General features: G+C 62.2%; 2 protein-coding genes across 2 annotated transcripts; both read left to right on the top strand.

Annotated features, from left to right (window-relative positions):
• The first annotated feature begins 6,013 nt into the window (after positions 1–6,013).
• PRSS56 (serine protease 56) lies at positions 6,014–10,949 on the top strand. The gene is made up of 13 exons (XM_007125036.2): positions 6,014–6,110; positions 6,759–6,869; positions 7,283–7,336; positions 7,439–7,628; positions 7,995–8,094; positions 8,182–8,341; positions 8,582–8,724; positions 8,975–9,137; positions 9,333–9,509; positions 9,595–9,759; positions 9,839–9,901; positions 10,280–10,386; positions 10,752–10,949. The coding sequence occupies exons 1-13, from the start codon at positions 6,014–6,016 to the stop codon at positions 10,947–10,949; spliced, it is 1,728 nt and encodes a 575-aa protein (XP_007125098.2).
• Positions 10,950–11,733: 784 nt separating this feature from the next.
• On the top strand, positions 11,734–19,557 carry CHRND (cholinergic receptor nicotinic delta subunit). The gene is made up of 12 exons (XM_007125024.3): positions 11,734–11,822; positions 12,060–12,205; positions 12,618–12,662; positions 13,185–13,294; positions 13,469–13,624; positions 13,840–13,949; positions 15,593–15,793; positions 16,900–17,011; positions 17,090–17,204; positions 17,993–18,197; positions 18,290–18,408; positions 19,100–19,557. The coding sequence occupies exons 1-12, from the start codon at positions 11,771–11,773 to the stop codon at positions 19,280–19,282; spliced, it is 1,554 nt and encodes a 517-aa protein (XP_007125086.2). The 5' UTR covers positions 11,734–11,770; the 3' UTR covers positions 19,283–19,557.
• The last annotated feature ends 535 nt before the right edge of the window (positions 19,558–20,092 follow it).

Here is a 20,092-nt window from a genome sequence, read left to right as displayed (position 1 = left end):
AAATTTATTCTCTCACAGTTCTGGAAGCCAGAGGCCAAGAAAATCAAGGCGTTGGCAAGGTCATGATCTGTCAAAGGCTGTTTGGGAGAATCTGTTCCATGCCTTTCTCTTATTTCCCGTGTCGTTGGCAATCCTCGGCTTGCAGCGACTCCAGTCTCTGCCTCCGTTGTCACATGGCCTTCTGCCTGTGTGTCTCTTCTCTTTTGTAAGGACGTAGTGGATTAAGGGCCCACCCTACTCCAGTATGACCTTCACTTAACCTATTACGTCTGCAACAACTCTATTTCCGAATAACATCATATTCTGTGGTACTGGAGGCTGGGACATCAACACATCTTTTGGGGAACACAATCGAACTCACAACAGGAAAGTGCCTCATCCAAAGTCACCCAGAGGTACAGTCAGGACCACAGGCCTGAAACCTGAATCGTGGCCGGAGCAGCCTGTCATCCCAAGGAGAGCCCAACTTCAACCTCTCCTCACATTCCAATGAGTCAGAAGCCAGCTCGTGGCCGCTTTTGTTGCCTAGCCGGCCACTTTTGGCCAGCAGAGGTGGCGGGCATAGCTGCGGATCCCACTGTCATGTCCTGGGACACTGCTCTCAAAGGTGGCCTGGTCCACTCGCCCGGTCCAGGCATGGTCCAGGAGGTCAGGGGGGTTAGGGTGGGGGAGGGGCGGGCACATCCATGGCACGGAGGACCCTGATGGGGGAGGTAGCGGAAGGTCCTCCCCCAGAGGATAAGTGTAGAGACCTGAAGAGGCAGCTTCTGTCCCAGGGCGGCAAGTGCCCGGGTCTCTCCTCACCATTTCCAGAGGTCCAGGGCCCCCGTACATCTTCCTCTGAATACAAGAGAGAGGGCTCCGTGCCAGCAGGGAGACTGCGGGGCTGGCCCACATCAAGAGCCTGCTGGGGGTTTCCAGAGATATGGACAAAAAGGTCCAAGGTTCTCTCCCTCCCTCTTCTTGAAGTGGGAGGTTGGGGCTGAGACTTTGCCCCTACCTGCGGGAGGGGTGATGTGGAGTAGCTGTGGCCTCAGAGGGCCCTCAGGGCAGAAGGGTCAGCAGGCGAGGCCGGCTCCCCTCCCAGGCTGGAGGCTGGGGCCTGGAGGGGAGGCTGAGGAAGCAGGAGCTGCACATGTCACCAACAGAGCATTTAATCCCTTCTGCATGCCTCCCACACCCTGGACTGTTATCCTGCCCCCAGTCCCAGAAAAAACAAGGAGGCAGAGAGGAAAGAGCCGGGGAGCATCAGGAGAGGGGGAGAACCCAGCTCTGCCGCCTGCTGGCTGGCTGGCCCCCCCGAGCCGCTTCTGTCTGAGTTCAGAGATAACTGATAACCGTGTGAAGTGCTGGTTCGTACCGGCTCCCAGCCGCGCTTTGCTCCCCCTGACCCACACTCCAAGGGAGACGGATGGGACTGGGCAGACTGAAGGTGGGCCTGATGGAGGATGGGCCACAGTCCAGGCCCCACCCCTTACGTGGAAAGGGAGCTGATGGGGAGGAGGGGTACCCGGGGACCCAGGACTGCTCTGGACAGATGGAAGTGGAACGTGCCAGTCCCTGGACCAAGAACACGGGCCAGTAATCATTTCTTCATTTGTTCAGCAAATACAGTGCGTCAGGCTCTGTTCCAGGTGCTGGGGAGACCACCGCGATGAGATGGAAAGCCCTACTTCCCTGCAGCAGACAGACGTCAAAGGACCGCGCTCACAACTGCAGATGGCTCTCACCAGCTTATTGGGGAATCTCGACACAGCAGGACGTAGATTTGAAACAATTTAAGTTTTCCAGGCACTGCCCTCGACTGTGCCAGGCAGAGGTCACTTTCCCACTGCAAGGGGCAGCTCACTTCCCAACATGGGGCCAGATTCTGAGCGTTCTCCACCCCCCAGGTTTGGGCCTTCTCCTTCTGGGCATTGTCCGTTGAAACTCCAGGCTCTGGCCTGATGAAATCACTTCCCCCTTCCCGGAGCTTGGGAGGGGCTTCAGGAGCTCTAGTGGGGGTGGGAGGGTGACTAGGGGTCTCCCCTCACCTTCCGTTCTTCAGTGTTGGGATAGGGAGAAAGAAAGGGGCATCTGCTCCTGCTTCGCCTGGGCCAGGGAGAACCAGAGCCGAGACCCTAAGGCTACCATAGCTCCTTTTCACTGAGAACGGGCAGTGCCAGGGGTCCAACCTGCCAGCTGACGGAAGGGTCCCTCAGGGCAGTGTCCCTGGGTACAGGGCCCCAAGCTCAGCAAGGCCTCACACTTGGTTTAATGTTCCACATGCCACCATCTTGAAATTCTTAGCAATTGCTGAACAAGGGGCCCTACATTCCCATTTTGCACTGGGACCCCAGCAAACTGTGCAGCTGGTCCTGCCTGCCGGACACGGGTGATAGCAACATACAGCTGGCAGCATCGTACCCATCACACCCTTCATACCCTTCCAAAGCCTGAAGCCACCAGTCTCATTCACACTTGGGGCCACCCCTCAGGCCTGTGGGCGCCAGTGGAAGGCCCTCTGTAAATGCTTAGGGACCAGGAACCTCAGAGGTGGTGGGGGGTATGGGCCCCTCCCCACTCGGCACTTCTGGAGGCCCCGGCTGGTCAGCGAGTCCTCTGGCTGAATTGACCTCCACTGGGCACTGAAATGCCAATCTCTCCCTCTCCCGGCTCCCTGATTCCTAAGCAAGGGTTTCCTTGATTCCTCCGGGGATTCCAGCCCTCCTTCCCGCTTGGCTGGAGCCGTGAGGGAAACACTCTCTCCACCAACACTGTGCCATCCCAAAGGTCCACCTCCCCTGTCCCTTTGTCTGATCCACTTGGAAGAGGGGCCCTGGGGGAGCATGGATTCGGACAGGGGTCCTGCAGTGAGCCCTGCAGTGGGGCAGGGAGAGCGGGGAGCTGCCCATTCAGCTAGACTGTGGAGACCAAGCCTCTTAAACACAAAAGAGCCCCGCTGGACAGCTTGCAACAGAGAAGCGACTGCTCTAAAGAAGATACAAGAGGGTGATGTGACAGAGATGAGAGGAACAGCAGGGACAGTGGCCGGAAGGCCTCTCCGTCACATTCCAACGAGAGATGTAGCTAAGGAACAAGTGCACCCGTCACCAATAATAAACACAATCATTTCATGAAATGTGGATTTAGATGTGGTTCTCAAGAGGTGGCCTGTGGAAGTGGATGAAGTTGACCTGGACTTGGGGCGGGGTCTAGACAGAGGAGAGGGGTGGGCTGTTCCCAGCCATGGGAACAGGAGTGGCAGAGGGGCTTGAGCGGAATTGCAGTCCGTGCTGTGAGGTCCCTCATCGTTCTTTGGCGGTGGTGGGGCGTTTACCCTGAGGGGAGTTGGGGGTGGAAGGAGCAGTACAGAGACCAGCAGCTCCAGGTTTTCTGGCTCCTCCCCCTCCTTACAGACCAGTGGAGGCAGAAGGGAGGCCAGGAGGCAGGGCGGGAAGGCTCTGTCTTGGTGCCCTGGCCTGGTTCACTTGACTTTGGCAGAATCCAAGCAGCAGAGGGACTTAGGTGCTGAATGGGCAGAAGTGTACTCCCCGAGGAATTCCCCAGGGGAAGTGTCCTCCGTCGTGAGGGGCTTGCTCTAGGCCTTAATCTCTCTATCTTGAACACAAGAACCTATGGGCAGAGCTTGGAGGATGCTTCTGAGCTGTTGGCCTCCATCGAGGCCTGCTAGGCTTTCCCACCCACCTCTCTGCTTTCTGGCTCTCTTACCTTGACGGCTCTCTCTTGGAACCACAGACAATTTCCTTTTTTAAAAAAAAAAATTTATATATTTATTTGGCTGCTCTGGGTCTTAGTTGCAGCCTGAGGGGTCTTTGTTCCCACGTGCGGGATCTTCGTTGACACATGCGGGATCTTTAGTTGCGGCGTGCGAACTCTTAGTTGTGGCATGTGGGATCCAGTTCCCTGATCAGGGATTGAACCCGGGCTCCCTGCATTGGGAGCGTGGAGTCTTAGCCACTGGACCACCAGGGAAGTCCCACAGATAATTTTCCTTTGGACACTTTCTCAAACCTTTGTTTATGCTTCAAATACAGGCTCTGTTGAACTAACACCCTCTTGCCAAGAATTTGGAGATTACAGATAAAAAGCCCCAAACCCCATTCCCCTATGGGTTCCCCATCTAGATATACATCCTATCTAGAGATACAGATATTCTGATGAATACAGTTTCCAACTTCACAATATTCACTCACGGTAATCCGCACTCAGACAGTATTTTCCTGGCATTCCTGAATCAGAGGTATAACCTTTATGAGGTATGGTGGTAATCGGTGAGAGGGAAAAAGCGGTGTGCTGATAAATGCCAAAGGACTGGCTCTCTGGGGGGAAAAGAGCTCTGATTTGTAGCATTTGCTGATTCCCATGGTGTAAATACTCCACACCTGGCTGATTTCAAGCTACCAACGTGATGTCACCAAATGCAGACTTGGGAAGAGATGGCGACAGCTGGCTCTCAGGAGCCAGTCTGAGCTGACCCCAGCATACCACTGGGTGCGTGGGCTAATCCAGTGAAGTTCCAGGGGGTGGGGGCCTCACTGTGGTCAGTGCCCAGAGAGGTTGGGGAACACCAAAATGATGGGGCTTTGCAGCCATCCAGGTAGGAAGAGAATTTCAGGGGGGAAAACAGAAGTCACGCTTATTCTCTGCTGCCCACAGTGGCGCAGAAGGAAGAGGTTGGAGAAGCTGCTGGCTTTGGCCGCCCTCTCTCCGCATCTCACCCACCGCCCCCGTGGGAACCCTGACTCCAGGCTATCTCTGCAGGTCTGCAGTTCTCTCTTTTAAAGCGGGGAGAGGTTCCCACCAGGGCACGTTCACCTGGGCAGACAGAGCAAGAGCTGGAGAAGAAAGGACAATATTACCGAGGTGATGTCATGAGAGATCCGTTCTGAAAAAGGACCAGGCCTGCCAAAGCCGCCCTGGGGTCACCAGCATGCATTGGGGCACCAGGATTCTTTTTTTTGGCCCCAGGATATTCTCTGAGGGGCAGAAGAGCACCTCCTCTCTGCCCCAGGTGGGGACTTGGTCCCAGGAGAGCTGCCCGTTTGTGGCCCTTCCCGTGAGACTCCAGAAGACTCCCTCCTGCCAGATCAGGGTCATAGCAACCGAGAACAATGCTGGGCAGGCCGAGCGGGCCCTGCGCAGGGGCAGGGGGTCTGGGAGAGCAGCAGAAGCGGCTGGGGCCTGTCCTTCCCAAACTGGGCCACTGGCGGGGCCTTTCCTCTCCCGCCCGCCTCTCTGGGCCACCCCAGCGTCCGCCTGTCTCTGCTTCTCCCCGCCCCACTACCCCCAGGGCGGCAATTACTGCGCTACTTAGGGCGCTTTGATCATCTTTGGAAATGGCCACATCGGGGAGGGACACTGCCAAGCAATTAGGGGCAGAGAGGCTGGCAGCTAGGGTACCTCCTCAGGGGGTGGGGCTGCTGAGGACCCTCAGACACCCCCTGTCTCCTCCCTCCAGGAGCGTCTGCCCCCAGCATAGCTGTAAACTCCTCGGGGAACAGGGGAGATGGGAATCCCGCCCCCCGTCCCCCGCCCCCGGCTCTGAGCCCTGGAGACAGGGCCAGCCCCTGCCCACCAGCCCCCCTCTGCCTGGCCCCCAGCCCAACCGTCAGCTCTTCTGGCCTGTCCAGGCCCCTTTGATGGAGCCGCAGAAACAAGGGCTCCTTTGACAGAAGGGGGGCCTCAGAGCCCGGCTGATGAGACTTCAAAGGTGAGGGGCGAGCCCACTACCCCGTTCCCTCCCCCCACCCTGGCCCCCCTCCCGTGTTCCCCCCCCAGTCTGTCCTCTATATAGCCCCCCAAGCCCCATTTCCCGTGTGGGCTTCTGGGAGTTAAGGGCCAGGTGAGGAACCGACCAAGGGAAGCCGGTCATTTTGATGTAAAAGAATAGACTCAGATGATCTGAGGAACAAGAACTCAGCGCCCAGGGGCAGGCACCAAAGGATAACGCCTGGAGGGTGAACCCCGAGGGGGAAAGAGCACAGGGCCGCTGGCCGGGGCTCCGGTCACCATGCTGCTGGCTTTGCTGCTGCTGCTGCCCTTCCCAGACCCGCGGTCTGCCCACGGGCACCCGCTGTACACGCGCGTGCCCCCCAGCACCCTGCAAGGTGAGCCCGGGCTGCCCTGAGGGAGAGGCCGAGATGGGAGGAGCACAGGGCAAGGGAGTCTCGGGAGGGGGACGTGAGCTTGCCCTCCCAACTCACAAGGACCTTTGGCCCTCTCTGCCCACCCTGCTGGGAGAAGGGGCCAGGAACTGAGACACAGGTGGGAGAGGACAGGGGAGGACGAGGGTGGAAGGGGAAGCGGGGGGCCGGCAAGCACTGCCAAAAGGCGTGCTTTCCAGAAGGTTCTGGGTTTAGCTGGGAGGAAGGGGCCCAGGGCTGCATCCCCTTGGCTATCTGGACCCCAAGGTGGGCAACTCGGCCATGGTTATTTTGTGTCGGTAAGCCTGAGCTCTGGAATATCTATACCTCTGGGGCGCTGTTTTTCAAGGTTTCTAAGGAGAAGCCGTTTTCAAAGATTCCAGCCCAGCTCAGCTGAAATTACAGAGATACCCCGGGCTGAGAATCTGAGACCGTCTGCTCTGTGTGCTGGGGCCTGGGGCCGTGGGGCTCTCTGATCTCCCCATTCTGTCCCAGGGCTCCTGGAGCCCAACCTCCTTCCGCACCGGGTCTCCCAAGGCAGGGCACAGGGCTGCGGCAAGGCGGGGGAGCTCTTCCCCCACAGTGCATGACTTGTGCCCCATGTCCTAGCAGCTCTGTCAGCCCAGGGGACGAAAGTGTTGCAGGCTGCCCAGAGGAGCGCCCGGTGGGCAGTAAATCGGGTGGTGATGGAGATCCAGCACAGACTGCATGAGTGCCGAAGCTGTGCCAATCACACCCCCCCGTGCCCTGGTGAGCTGGCGCTGACTATCCTGGGCCCGTTCTCCTGTCCACCCCGTCCCCGCCCTCAGACTTGACCCCCTCTTGGGGACAGAGACTGGCTGAGGCTGCAACCAAGATGATGCTCAGGAAGGTCTCCTCCAGTGGAGAGGGCACACCGGGCACGGGCACAGCGCGTGCAAAGGCAGGAGGGCAGGAACAAATAAGTCTGGGCTCACTTGGTGAGCAGTGAGACGTTTATGGCAGCTGAAACAGACCCTGAGTGCTACTGGGCAGGGTAAGGGGGGTGGGTATGTGTGCAGGGGTGCCGGGTGAGGTGGCCGGAGGGCTCGGGCACAGCCTGGGTTGGAGAAGAGTGGAAGGCCGTCCGTGAGGCTCAGGGGTCTGTTTCTCAGCAGCACCTGGGCGTCCCGGGCCTCGAGCCCCCCTCCTCCAGGATCCACCTGAGCCAGGTGAGGCTGAAAAGGCTCGAGGCGGGCAGGGCTGAGAGCAGGGTGGACCCTGGAGGGGTCTCAGTGCTGAGGATGAGCCTGACGCCGCTTCGGCCTTTCTAGGGCCGTGTGGCGAGAGGCGCCCGGGCGCTGTCAACGTGACGCGGGCGCACGGCCGCATTGTGGGGGGCAGCGCGGCACCGCCCGGGGCCTGGCCCTGGCTGGTGAGGCTGCAACTCGGCGGGCAGCCTCTGTGCGGCGGCGTCCTGGTGGCGGCGTCCTGGGTGCTCACGGCGGCGCACTGCTTCGCGGGGTACGTCGGGCCCCAGGCCCCTGCCCAGCCCGGATCCCCAGTGCGGGGTCCGGCTCTTCCGGGGTCGGCTGGCGGGCACCAAGCGCGAGGACCGGTCTCTGCTGCCCCCTGGCGGCGGCCGTCCCCTTTCCCGCCTCAAGGCGCCCAGGCCGCCCAGCCAGGGCGCGGATTCTCCGGGGACTCACCGTCCTGGGCCTTCTCCGCACTCGGCGTCGCGGCTTCTCCCGGGCCCGCCCTCCCTGCCCGCCGGCGGAGAAACAGCCCGGCGCGCGGGCTCGCTGGGTGGGGCCCGTGGGCGGAGGGCAGGGTCTCCAGGGGACCTCTCTGCATCCTCGTGCTGCGTGTCTCCCGCCGCTCGCCCCGCAGCGCCCCGAACGAGCTTCTGTGGACGGTGACGCTGGCCGAGGGGCCCCGGGGGGAGCAGGCGGAGGAGGTGCCGGTGAACCGCATCTTGCCCCACCCCAAGGTGAGAGGGCAGCCCCCAGGCCCTCAGAGTTGGGAACAGCACCCCACCCTGACCCGCGCTGACGCTGCACCGCCACCCCCTCCCCAGTTTGACCCTCGGACCTTCCACAACGACCTGGCCCTGGTGCAGCTGTGGACGCCGGTGAGCCCGACAGGGGCGGCGCGCCCCGTGTGCCTGCCCCAAGAGCCCCAGGAGCCCCCCGCAGGCACCGCCTGCGCCATCGCGGGCTGGGGTGCCCTCTTCGAAGGTACTAGGCAGGGCAGGGCCTGGGTGAGCCGCGCGTGTGCGTGGGAAGATTGGGGGGCTGGGGTGATGGAGTTTGGGAAGGCTGGGGTGTGAGAATTCTGACCGACACCCAGCTGTCTTCACAACATGCTGTCCATCTCGCAAAGGGGAGGGGAGGCAAGGAGGGCAGTGGGGGGAGGGAGACCTTCGAAGCAGGACCCCTGCCCTCCAGGCCTGAGCCCCTCGCACTGCTTCCCTGTAGACGGGCCTGAGGCTGAGGCGGTGAGGGAAGCCCGTGTGGCCCTGCTCAGCGCCGACAGCTGCAGAAGGGCCCTGGGGCCAGGGCTGCGCCCCAGCAGCATGCTCTGTGCCGGCTACCTGGCCGGGGGCATTGACTCGTGCCAGGTATGAACCCCGACTGATCCGGAGGGTAGTAGCGGGCCTCTCCTCAGGGGCGGGACGGCCTCCTTTCCTTCTACAATCAGGCTGTCGTCACTCAACTCCTCTGAGCCTCTATATCCTCATCTCTAAAATGGGTCCAAGAGTGGTAACCCCAGTAGAGCTCAGAGCTGCTTTACCCTGCCAGGCATAAGGCTGTCACTGAGGGTGACATGGATCGATGCAGTGCCCTCTCTCTTGGCTCGGATCCTCGCAGGGTGACTCTGGAGGCCCCCTGACCTGTTCTGAGCCTGGCCCCCGCCCCAGGGAGGTCCTGTACGGAGTCACCTCCTGGGGGGACGGATGCGGGGAGCCAGGGAAGCCTGGGGTCTACACCCGTGTGGCTGTGTTCAAGGACTGGCTCCAGGAGCAGATGAGCGGTGGGCGCCCCGTCCCTATTCCCCCCTCCCCAGAGTGTCCGGCAAACTGCCCTGGGACGAGCCCGTTTCCACCCTGCCCGCCCCCAGCCTCCTGCGTCGGGAAAGCCTATCTTCCTCCCGGGGAGGGCTTTGGGGGCTAGGGCCTAAAGAGGGGAAGCGGGGGTGGAGTAGGCTAGCCCCTGACGCCCCCCGCAGCCGCCCCCTTCAGCCGCGAGCCCAGCTGCAGGGAGCTCCTGGCTTGGGACCCGTCGGAGGAGCCGCTGGCAGATGCCGCCCCGCCTTGTGCCTTCTACGCCCACCTGTGCCCGGGGCCCGCGGGCGCCTGTGCGCGCCTGGCGCACCAGCAGTGCCTGCAGCGCCGGCGGCGATGTGGTCAGTCCCGTTCCTGGGGCTGGGCCGGGGGCCCGAGGGTCTGGCCCACGTCTGACAGCCGCTCGGACCCTTGTCGCGCCCGCAGAGCTGCGCTCGCTGGCGCACACCCTACTGGAGCTGCTGCGGGGCGCCCAGGAGCTGTTCGGCCCGCGCCCGGGGGCGCGGCCCCTGGCCCCGGCCCTGGCTCGGCTCGCTCCGTCGCTCCGGGATCCTCCCAGGCACCCCTCCCGCGAGCAGCGGCTGCACTCAGGTACCCCAAGCCCTCGCAGCCCACCCGCCGCCCCACCCCAGCGCGGCCGAGGCGTTCCCCTAACCCTGCAGCTCCCCAGGATCGCGGGCGGCAGGCACTGGATTCCCGAAGCGGAGGTCGGAGCAGCGCGGGGAAGCGAACGGTAATGACGCCCCCTGCCGGCGGTCGCCAGTGGAGTAGGCCAAGGGCGGGCCGAGGCCCGCAGGGGCTTCTCCCGGGGTCTGCATCTGGGAAGCAGTTTCACCCCGCGGGCAGACCCGCTCTCCCCCTCCCTCGCAGCAGGGCGGATGATTCTTTGGGGGAACTTGTGACTTTGGGCCCTCATCAGTGTCAACAGACGCTGGGCTTTGTGCTATCATTTAACCTCTCTGAGCCTCGGCTGCCCCTCGGCCGCCGCATCTGCAGCAGGAGGAGAAATCTGCCCACTGGGAGGTGTCCAGAGGCACTGGTGGGAATATCACCCCGGTTCCATGCTAGTGTCAGTTCCCTCGTGTTCCCAAAGTCTCTCCCCTTCCTGCAGGCTGCCCTGGGCTGGAGCCCCTGTGGCAGAAGTTGGCTGCCCTCCAGGGCACCCATGCCTGGATCTTGCAGGTCCCCTCCGAGCGCCTGGCCATGGACTTTCACGAGGTGGGTTCCCGGGCTTCCCAGACTCCTTCGCAGTGGCCTCGGAAGGCTAACCTCGGTCAGCCCTGATGGGGAGGGAGACAGGAGAGACCCTCCCCCAGCAGCCTGGGGTGGAGGTAGTGGGTGGTGCCCAAGGGGAAGGGGATGGGGAGGGCGGCTGTGTGTGAGCTGGGTGCTAGGTGGGTGTGAAGGAGTGGGGGGAGGTGTGAGTGGAGGAGCTTGTGGGGGTGTCCAAGCGAGCAGAAAGTGTGCAGGATTGGGGGAGGGGGCCGGGGGAGGGCTGGGTCTGAGTGAGAGTTTCTGGGGGCAAGGAGGAAGGGGACCGAGAGTGGGGTTGTGGGCCCCTGAGTTGTCTCCTCCCTCTGCAGGTCCTGGCAGACCTGGGCTCCAAGACACTGACCGGGCTCTTCCGAGCCTGGGTTTGGGCGGGCTTGGGGGGCCGGCACGTGGTCTTCGGCGGCCTGGTGGGTCTAGAGCCAGCCACGCTGGCACAAAGCCTTCCCCGGTTGCTGGTGCAGGCCCTACAGGCCTTCCGCTTGGCAGCCCTGGCGGAGGCAGAGCCCTAGGAACCCCGGATGGCTTCAAGGCAGGGCCGAGGGCTGGGGAGGAAGGGGCACCACCCGCTCAGCCCTCAGGTTCCCCCAGCCAGGTGGCCCTGAGCCGTGTCTCCACCCGCAGCCCCTGGTCAGGACTACTGCTCCCAGGGCCTGCGGAGGGTCCAGGGCACGTGATGACAAACTGTCATGGCCAGAGTTGGGTGTGGACGGGGGCGTGGGGGGAAGGCGTCCTGGGCCCAACGTACCTTCCCAGACGTACCATCGGAAGATCACAACTGCTTTAATAAACATTATTTATGATCTATGGAGACCCCTCCAGAGCTTTCTTAGGATGGGACTGGGGTGGGTGGACATGGGATCTTTGGGGTTAGGGCCCAGCCTCCGGAAGCAGTTAGTTGATAGAGGTCACAAAGACACTGGAGAGGGGTTGCAGAGCCCCCCATCTCAGCATATCGGTCTACCTCCCAAGAAATGGCAGTACCACCGCCTGTCACCACCCTGCTGCCCATGGCTGACCAGTGCCGCCCCCAATGCTCCGCCTCTCCACCCGGCCCCCACCCTCACCACTAGCGGTGGGGAGTCCCAGCCTGGGATCTTCGCCTCGTGTCCTTGGGCTCCTGCCCAGCTGGCCGGTCCCTGTCCCCAAGCCCGCATCACCTGCCCCAGTTTCTCCAGCCTGCCACAGAGCCTCGAGGTGTCAGATTGCGCTTCCGGCGGCCTCTTCCCTTGGCGCCGCCTCCCACCCTGCACCTGTCCCCTCGGCCACCCGCCCGCATTCCCCAGCCCTGCCGACAGGAGGGGCTGACCCAAGACCCAGGCAGAGGAGCAGGATGGAGGGGCCCGTGTTAACGCTGGGGCTGCTGGCTGCCCTGGTCGTGTGTGGTAAGAGTGGCCATCACCCCTCCCTGGAGGGTCCCTCAGGACCCCTACCCAGGTCCCCCACGGCATGCTCCCCTCCCGTCCCCTCCCACGTGGGGCTCCCTCTCCCAGCGTCAGGCCCACCTCCCCACTTCCCATGCCATTCCTCCCTGGAGGGGCCAACCCCCCGGGGCCCGCTCCATGCCCAGCAGGACCTCAGGGCGGCGTCCTTCCCGGGCCCCTGTCCCCGACCCTCCCCAGGCAGCTGGGGCCTGAACGAGGAGGAGCGGCTGATCCGGCACCTGTTTGAGGAGAAGCTCTACGACAAGGAGCTGCGGCCCACGGCGCACAAAGAGGAGACCGTGGAGGTCACCCTGGCCCTCACTCTCTCCAACCTCATCTCCCTGGTGAGCGGCTCCTCCTGGCTGGGCTGGGGAACGGTGGCAGGGGTGGCTTCCTGGAGGCCTGGCTGTCTCCTGGCCTGGGATGGCCACGGAGGAAGGTTGAGGCCCCATCCCGGCCTCTGGTAGCTCCTCTCCCTGGGAAACGCGCTCGGGCCCTCTCCATGCCTCTGCCTGCTTCCCGCAGGCCTTGGGCTGAGGATGCCCCTTTCCCTCCAGCTTCAGTTCCGGGTGCCCCCGTTTCGCACCCATGACACACGTGAGAGGCCCTACGCCCACCCTGCTTCCTGGTCTATCCATCTACTCCTGGCTGCTGGGGGCAGGCCACTGTCATGGTTTCCCCTGGGTGGCAGCCTAGAGTAGGTGCCTGGTGAAAGGGTGCAGGCCCCGGGGGGACAGTCCTCCTGTTTGATTACAGAAAGAAGTTGAAGAGACCCTCACCACTAACGTGTGGATTGAGCACGTAAGGAGAACACCCCCGTGCGGAGCGGGGGTGGGGGTGGGGGAGGGCGCTCGCTTCTGCTCGGGGATCTCCAACCTGCCTCAGACTCTGTCCTCCGGGAGGGACTGGTTCCTGCCTCCAGACAGACCGCAGGCCCGACCGCCCTTCCCATCGGCTGGTGCTGCCAGCAGCCCAGATAGAGCCTTCTGGGGATTAGGACCTTCACCTAGGGAAAATTGTCACAGTGTCTTGATTGTATTAGGAGACACTGTCTGCTACCTGTCAGAAACTCCTGATACAGACGTAAGTCTTGTGCGTCCACAAGGGAAATAGCGCTCCCTTAGTGGTGCAGTGCACAGCCTACACGGCTGTACACAGCTGACCTGAGTCCTGACTCTGTACCCGCCTCCCCCAACCTCTTTTGTCCCAGCCCCAGACCCTGTCCAGTCTTCCCCCAGGGAAGTGGTTGGCCGGGGAGCGGGGGGAGTGGGGGAGCCCGGACAACAGCAGAGCCCACTGCTGACATTTCTGTGGGGCTTCCAGGGCTGGACAGACAGTCGGCTGAAGTGGAATGCCAAAGATTTTGGGAACATCAGCGTCCTGCGTCTGCCCTCTGACATGGTGTGGCTCCCAGAGATAGTGCTGGAGAACAAGTTGAGCCGCAGCCCTCCCTGGCTTCCCCCCACCACTCGGCCTCCCTTCCTTAGGCGTCTTGAGCCTCCCCCTCCAGTCCCAAGCTTCGGACTGCCCGCCCTCCTCTGCCTCCCCCAGCTCGGCCAGCTCCCAGCTGGCCAGCACTCACTGTGGCCCTTGTCCCTGTCCCCCAGCAACGACGGCTCCTTCCAGATTTCCTACTCCTGCAATGTGCTCATCTACCCCTCAGGCTACGTGTACTGGCTGCCGCCCGCCATCTTCCGCTCCTCCTGCCCCATCTCCGTCACCTACTTCCCCTTCGACTGGCAGAACTGCTCCCTCAAGTTCAGGTGCACCCACTTCTCCAGCCACCCCTCCCCCCAGGGCACCCCGCCAGGGGCTGAGGGAGGTAAACGCCCTCAGGCGGAGGCCCTGCTCTGTCCGGATTAGAGCTTCCCATCCCCAGCGCGGCCCCCTCCACCCGTGAACCTCCTATGCTAGCCCTTCCCCAGCGGTGGCGCCAGCCAGCGGCTGAGGACCGCCCTCTGCCCGCCACCCTCCCCAGTTCCCTCAAGTACACGGCCAAGGAGGTCACCCTGAGGCTGAAGCAGGATGAAGAAGCTGGCCGCCCCTACCCCGTGGAGTGGGTCATCATCGACCCCGAGGGCTTCACAGGTGCCGCCGCGAGCAGCAGCTGCTGGGTGGGCTGGTCCCTCCGGAACCCCCCCCGCCCCCCGGGTACAGTCACGCTGACATCCCCACCCCGGAGATGCACGTGTGCGTACACACAGCTGGGACACGGACGTGCACATAGGCACAGGCAGGCCAGACCCTTCCCGGTCTGAGCAGGGCCCCCGGGGATGGTGTGGCCGACAGATGGGGGGGGGGGGTTAGCCTTCCTGTCCCCAGAGGGCCCAGGGGACGCCTGGGGCTTTGGCTGACTGCCCGCCCTCCTCTGCCTCCCCCAGCTCGGCCAGCTCCCAGCTGGCCAGCACTCACTGTGGCCCTTGTCCCTGTCCCCCAGCAACGACGGCTCCTTCCAGATTTCCTACTCCTGCAATGTGCTCATCTACCCCTCAGGCTACGTGTACTGGCTGCCGCCCGCCATCTTCCGCTCCTCCTGCCCCATCTCCGTCACCTACTTCCCCTTCGACTGGCAGAACTGCTCCCTCAAGTTCAGGTGCACCCACTTCTCCAGCCACCCCTCCCCCCAGGGCACCCCGCCAGGGGCTGAGGGAGGTAAACGCCCTCAGGCGGAGGCCCTGCTCTGTCCGGATTAGAGCTTCCCATCCCCAGCGCGGCCCCCTCCACCCGTGAACCTCCTATGCTAGCCCTTCCCCAGCGGTGGCGCCAGCCAGCGGCTGAGGACCGCCCTCTGCCCGCCACCCTCCCCAGTTCCCTCAAGTACACGGCCAAGGAGGTCACCCTGAGGCTGAAGCAGGATGAAGAAGCTGGCCGCCCCTACCCCGTGGAGTGGGTCATCATCGACCCCGAGGGCTTCACAGGTGCCGCCGCGAGCAGCAGCTGCTGGGTGGGCTGGTCCCTCCGGAACCCCCCCCGCCCCCCGGGTACAGTCACGCTGACATCCCCACCCCGGAGATGCACGTGTGCGTACACACAGCTGGGACACGGACGTGCACATAGGCACAGGCAGGCCAGACCCTTCCCGGTCTGAGCAGGGCCCCCGGGGATGGTGTGGCCGACAGATGGGGGGGGGGGGGTTAGCCTTCCTGTCCCCAGAGGGCCCAGGGGACGCCTGGGGCTTTGGCTGTCAACCTGATGGTGTGTATGTTGCCCCCTCGCAACCCCCCCCTCCCCTCTCTGTGACCAGGCTCAGATCTGTTACTGGGCCCCACCGCTTGCCCCTGTCTGTCAGAGGAGACCCACATCCCGCCGGTCCCAAGGCTGCTACATCACGGGGTGGGGGGGGGGGGGAGGGTTCTTACTCTCACTGCCTTGTTATCCCCAGGCCTCCTTATTTGAACCACATATGGCCTCAGCTTCTATTTTTTCCAAGGAGAAAAAAAAAAAAAGTCGGTCCCAGAGGAAAACTTCCCCCTTGTAGAGCGAAACTTCCATCCCAACCCCCAGGGAAAGATACCCAGAAACAGAGTGTGAACCCTCCTCCGGGCCCCCAGCCCACTCCCAAGCCCCTCAGGCCCCTGCCAACAGGCCTGGCTGCGCCTCTGCGCTGGCTCAGTCCACACAGCCCGCCCCCCGCCCCCCGGCCTGCCCCAAGGCCCGCCCCCGCAACCCCCCTCCCCCCGCCGCGGCCCCTTGCCCGGCCTGACCCCAAGGCATCCGTGTGCCACCCTCAGAGAACGGGGAGTGGGAGATAGTGCACCGGCCGGCCAGGATCAACGTGGACCCCAGCGCCTCACTGGACAGTCCCAGCCGCCAGGACGTCACCTTCTACCTCATCATCCGCCGCAAGCCGCTCTTCTACGCCATCAACATCCTGGTACCCTGCGTGCTCATCTCCTTCATGATCAACCTGGTCTTCTACCTGCCGGCGGACTGTGAGCCCAGCCCCCGGCCCCTCCCCGAGGGCCCCCGAGCTCGGCCACCCCCGCCCTGCCCCTCACGTCCTCCTGGGAGCCACTTGGGGGTCACCACTCCTGGCGCTCCCTGCCCAGGGTCCAGGAACGAGGGGCACGTGGCCTGTCAGCGGGAGGGCTCTGTGACCCTGTCACACATCCCCCAGCGGACAGGGCCCCTGGGGGTTCCACCCCTCTTGGACCTCCCTCTGCCTCTCATGATGGGCTTCCCAAGGACCCTAGGGAGAACTACAGAGGTGTCCGTTTGTCAGGGCAGAGATCGGGTCTGTGTGGTCCCCACTGTGTGACCGTGGGCCTGGCTGTTGAGCCAATGGGTGGATAACAAGGTCTCTGGGAAGCCAGGGCATGGGGCGTGCAATCTACACACACCTGGTTCGAGAAGGGCACATGTCATCTGTGGTCACTTGGCTCCAGGACATTTACTACGAGCAGAGCACAGTGAGTTCCAGAGACAAATGTGACCCCGCCCCGGACCCTGACAGACAGGGTAGAAACTACAAGACTAGGAGTGCAGCCTGGGGGCGGTGGGGTGGCAGCTGGAGCCTGGCTGCAAGGCGCATTGCAGACCGAGAAGCAGCGCTGGGGCAGGGCCATGGACCCAAGACCTCAGGGGCCAGCACCCCACGGCAGGCTCAGGGGCGCAGGTGGGAGGAGCAGGGCGGTGCCGGGCTGGGGTCTCTGAGCAAAGGGCTGAGAGCAGGAATGTCATCTGGGCGTGAGGATGCCCGGGGGCTTTCTGTGCCGGGGAGGCACAGAGGAGGTCTGATTTAGGAGGGCCGAGAGGCAGGGATTGGCTAACGAGGAAAGCAGGGGTTCCTTGAGCTCTCACCTGGTGCCAGGCAGCGTCTGAGCATTTAACACACACTCTCTCACTTTGGCCTCCCAGCTTTCAGTGGTTGAGGAAACTGAGGCACAGAGAAGTTAGGCTGCTTGCCCAAGGCCACCTAACAGTTAAGTGGCAGCTCCTTAGCCCAGGGCACCATGGCATTGTGAACAGTAGTGCAGGGGCCACCGTGGGACCCTCCGGGCCCCGGGCCAGAGGTCACAGCTAAGGATGGGCTCCCCAGGTGGCGAGAAGACATCAATGGCCATCTCGGTGCTCCTGGCCCAGTCTGTCTTCCTGCTGCTAATCTCCAAGAGGCTGCCAGCCACATCCATGGCCATCCCCCTCATCGGCAAGTGAGTGCCGTCGCTGCCTGCCTCGCCCCGCCACTCCTCGCCCTGGGCCGGGGCTCCAGGCTGCACCTGTGCCCACAGGTTCCTGCTCTTTGGCATGGTGCTGGTGACCATGGTCGTGGTGATCTGTGTCATCGTACTGAACGTCCACTTCCGCACACCCAGCACCCACGTGCTGTCTGAGGGAGTCAAGAAGGTGAGGGCTCAACAGCCAAAAGCTGGAGGTTGTCCACGTGCCTCTCTGCAGGGAGACGGGTGAAGCCACAGCGGTACACACGACAGGGGGTGCTACCCCTGCTGCTTGCTCCCCACGCCCCAGGCTGAATATTACAAAAAAGAAGCCCCACGCTAAACAGACTGCAAGATTTCCTTTCTGTGAAGCTCAAGGACAGGCAAAACCAATCTTTAGTGCTAGAAGTCAGGATGGTGGTTCCCTCTGGGTGTGGGTAGGAATTGATGGGGGTGAGGCGGGAGGGAACATTTTTGAGATACAGTTCTTATCTTATCTGAGAGGTGTTTACACAGCTGAATGCATCTGTAAAATTTCACCTAGCTACATGCTTAAGATTTGTTGAGTCTACTGTGTGTTTGTTATACCTAGATTCAAAGGAAGGTGAGCATTGTGGGTGCAGGGTGCCCAGGAAGGGGACTGTCCTTGCCTCCTGGCCTCTGCAGGGCCACCTGGTTGTTTGGGGACAGCTGAGGATAGTTTGGCGACTTTTTTGGTCTTAGCTCTGCGTTGGGGGCATTTTTCTTACTTTTTTTTTTTCATATATAATTCATTTTCAACAAACGAGTTCTTCTTCTCTATGCTGTAATGAGAGAGTTGGAAGCAACCTAACTGTCCATCAGTAGGGAATCAGAAGAGTAAATGACAGCATCAGACTGGGGCGCACTTTGTGGCAAGCCAGGAATGGAGTCACAGATGTTTGGATGTGTGAAGGTGACCCACGTTTGTAAAATGGCCCCTCTGACCTGCCATAGCTCTTCCTGGAGACCCTGCCTGAGGTCCTGCACATGTCCCGTCCGGCAGAGGATGGGCCCAGCCCTGGGACCCTGATCCGGAGGAGCAGCTCCCTGGGCTACATCTCCAAGGCAGAGGAGTACTTCTCGCTGAAGTCCCGAAGTGACCTCATGTTTGAGAAGCAGTCAGAGCGTCATGGGCTGGCCCGGCGCCTCACCACCGCACGTGGGTCCCTAATGGCTTGGAGCTCGGCCCATCATCCGTGGGAGATGGGGTGAGGGCAGGCCCCACGCCCACCTCTGGCCTGGTGTCCACAGGTCGGCCCCCAGGAGGCTCTGAGCAGGACCAGCAGGAGCTCTTCAGTGAGCTGAAGCCAGCTGTGGACGGGGCCAACTTCATCGTCAGCCACATGAAGGACCAGAACAATTACAACGAGGTGAGTAGCCGCAGGGTTGCTGTGCACAGATGTTCAAGTAGTGCACTGATAGAGCACATCCTATCTTAAGGGGGCACAGTTCCCCTCAGAGATACCTATCAACTTAGATGGGGTTCACAGTGGGTGCAGATTCCAGGCCTCTCGGGGAGGGGGATCCCCTGCCTAAAATCCCATAGCAGCGTGCGGGGCCAGGCACACACTCAGATATACACACAGGCGCACAGCTCTGCCCTGTTGGGGCCACACTCTGGACCTCCCTTAGGGTCCCTTTTTTCTCCCAGCTGCCAATCATTTTCTGTCCCTGCTCAGCTCCCAGCTTGATACTCCAGACAAAGCCAGACTTTTCAAAGGCAGCCTTATATGGCCGTTCAGTACTATGCAACTTAAAAAAATTCTCCCCTGACAAAGGGGCATATTTTTCTAGTTCACCTATAGGCTAGTGGCAGCACTGAGAGGCTGGGAGGGAGTCTGTGGGTCTGCCCTCTGTCTCCTGGACAGACAGAATGACCAGCCCCGCCTGTGGCTGGAGGTGGGCCTGGGCCCTTGCTGGGGACATGACAGCACATCGCATCTGCTGCAAGCCCGAGGCAGGCCCCACAGATACGCCGAGGCCGTGGGCCCCAGCTTGGGGTGTGAGTCTGTGGTCTGAGGGCCCTTCTTACCCCACTGTCTCTGTCCCCCTTGCCCCCAGGAGAAGGACTGCTGGAATCGGATAGCCCGCACAGTGGACCGACTCTGCCTGTTTGTGGTGACACCCATCATGGTGGTGGGCACAGCCTGGATCTTCCTGCAGGGCGCCTACAACCAGCCTCCACCTCAGCCTTTCCCTGGGGACCCCTTCTCCTACCGGGAGCAGGACAAGCGCTTCATCTAGAGTGGGCCTGCCCTCCCCGGCCTGGCCCAACAACCAGGGCAGGCGGTTGGCCTGAAAGGGATGTACAGGAGGTGGGGTGGATAGCTGTGTGGACAGGGGTGTCTGGGAAACAACCAGCTCTTCCCGGGCAGACCAATTCCCAGCCCTGAGACTTTGAGCCCCGTTGGTCCTGCCAGGCTGGGGCAGAGATGAGCTGAGGTCAAGGGAGGGAGGGGGAAGCCCTGATTCTCAACAGTGGTTCCTTTGCAAATAAAGCCAGGAGCCACCGGAGAAGGCCTGAGAGTGGACGTGGGCTGGGGGTGGGGCAGGACGATTTGGGGGGAGGCAGAGGGCTGGCTCAGGGACCAGGGAGGATGCCACTGAGGCCGGCCTTTTGGGACCCCTCTCTGAGGGGTCAGAAAGACAGAGACATCTTCTTGCCTCCCTCTCCCTCAGGTGGGGGTGGAACAGGTGGGATCCATCCTGGGCCTTTACTTCCAGCTCCTCCAGCCGCCTCCTTCTGCCAACCCGTTAGTCTTGGGCTCCTGAGGCCCCACCTGGAGCCGAGGCTGGGGATGCCTCTCTGTCCAGGCCCACTGGGGAAGGAGTTTTTTGGCAGGTTTGGGGGCATCAGGGTTGCAGAATGGCCTTCCCCAGCCCTTCTGCCTTGGCCACTCTATCTGGGTCCCCCTGGGAAGCTGAGGATGGGGGTGGAAGGGTCAGGTTCAGCATCCACAGAGGCCAGAGGTCATCCTGTCAACCTCAGGTCACACGCACCATCCTAAAGCCCCAGAACTCGGCCATCCCCCCCAGGCTTGTCCCCTTGAGCAC

Source organism: Physeter macrocephalus, unplaced genomic scaffold (genome assembly GCF_002837175.3).
Source record: "Physeter macrocephalus isolate SW-GA unplaced genomic scaffold, ASM283717v5 random_61, whole genome shotgun sequence".
In the NCBI taxonomy this organism is placed as follows: Eukaryota; Metazoa; Chordata; class Mammalia; order Artiodactyla; family Physeteridae; genus Physeter; species Physeter macrocephalus.
This window is presented reverse-complemented; position numbering and strand designations above follow the sequence as displayed.

Bases quoted from the DNA above. Each gene is read 5' to 3' on its own strand.
- CHRND (XM_007125024.3), top strand. From the start codon at position 11,771: ATGGAGGGGCCCGTGTTAACGCTGGGGCTGCTGGCTGCCCTGGTCGTG. The intron at 13,295-13,468 runs GTTGAGCCGCAG...CCTGTCCCCCAG, and splicing joins GAGATAGTGCTGGAGAACAA to CAACGACGGCTCCTTCCAGA. The intron at 13,625-13,839 runs GTGCACCCACTT...CACCCTCCCCAG, and splicing joins AACTGCTCCCTCAAGTTCAG to TTCCCTCAAGTACACGGCCA.
- PRSS56 (XM_007125036.2), top strand. From the start codon at position 6,014: ATGCTGCTGGCTTTGCTGCTGCTGCTGCCCTTCCCAGACCCGCGGTCT. The intron at 9,138-9,332 runs GTGGGCGCCCCG...CGCCCCCCGCAG, and splicing joins GCTCCAGGAGCAGATGAGCG to CCGCCCCCTTCAGCCGCGAG. The intron at 10,387-10,751 runs GTGGGTTCCCGG...CTCCCTCTGCAG, and splicing joins TGGCCATGGACTTTCACGAG to GTCCTGGCAGACCTGGGCTC.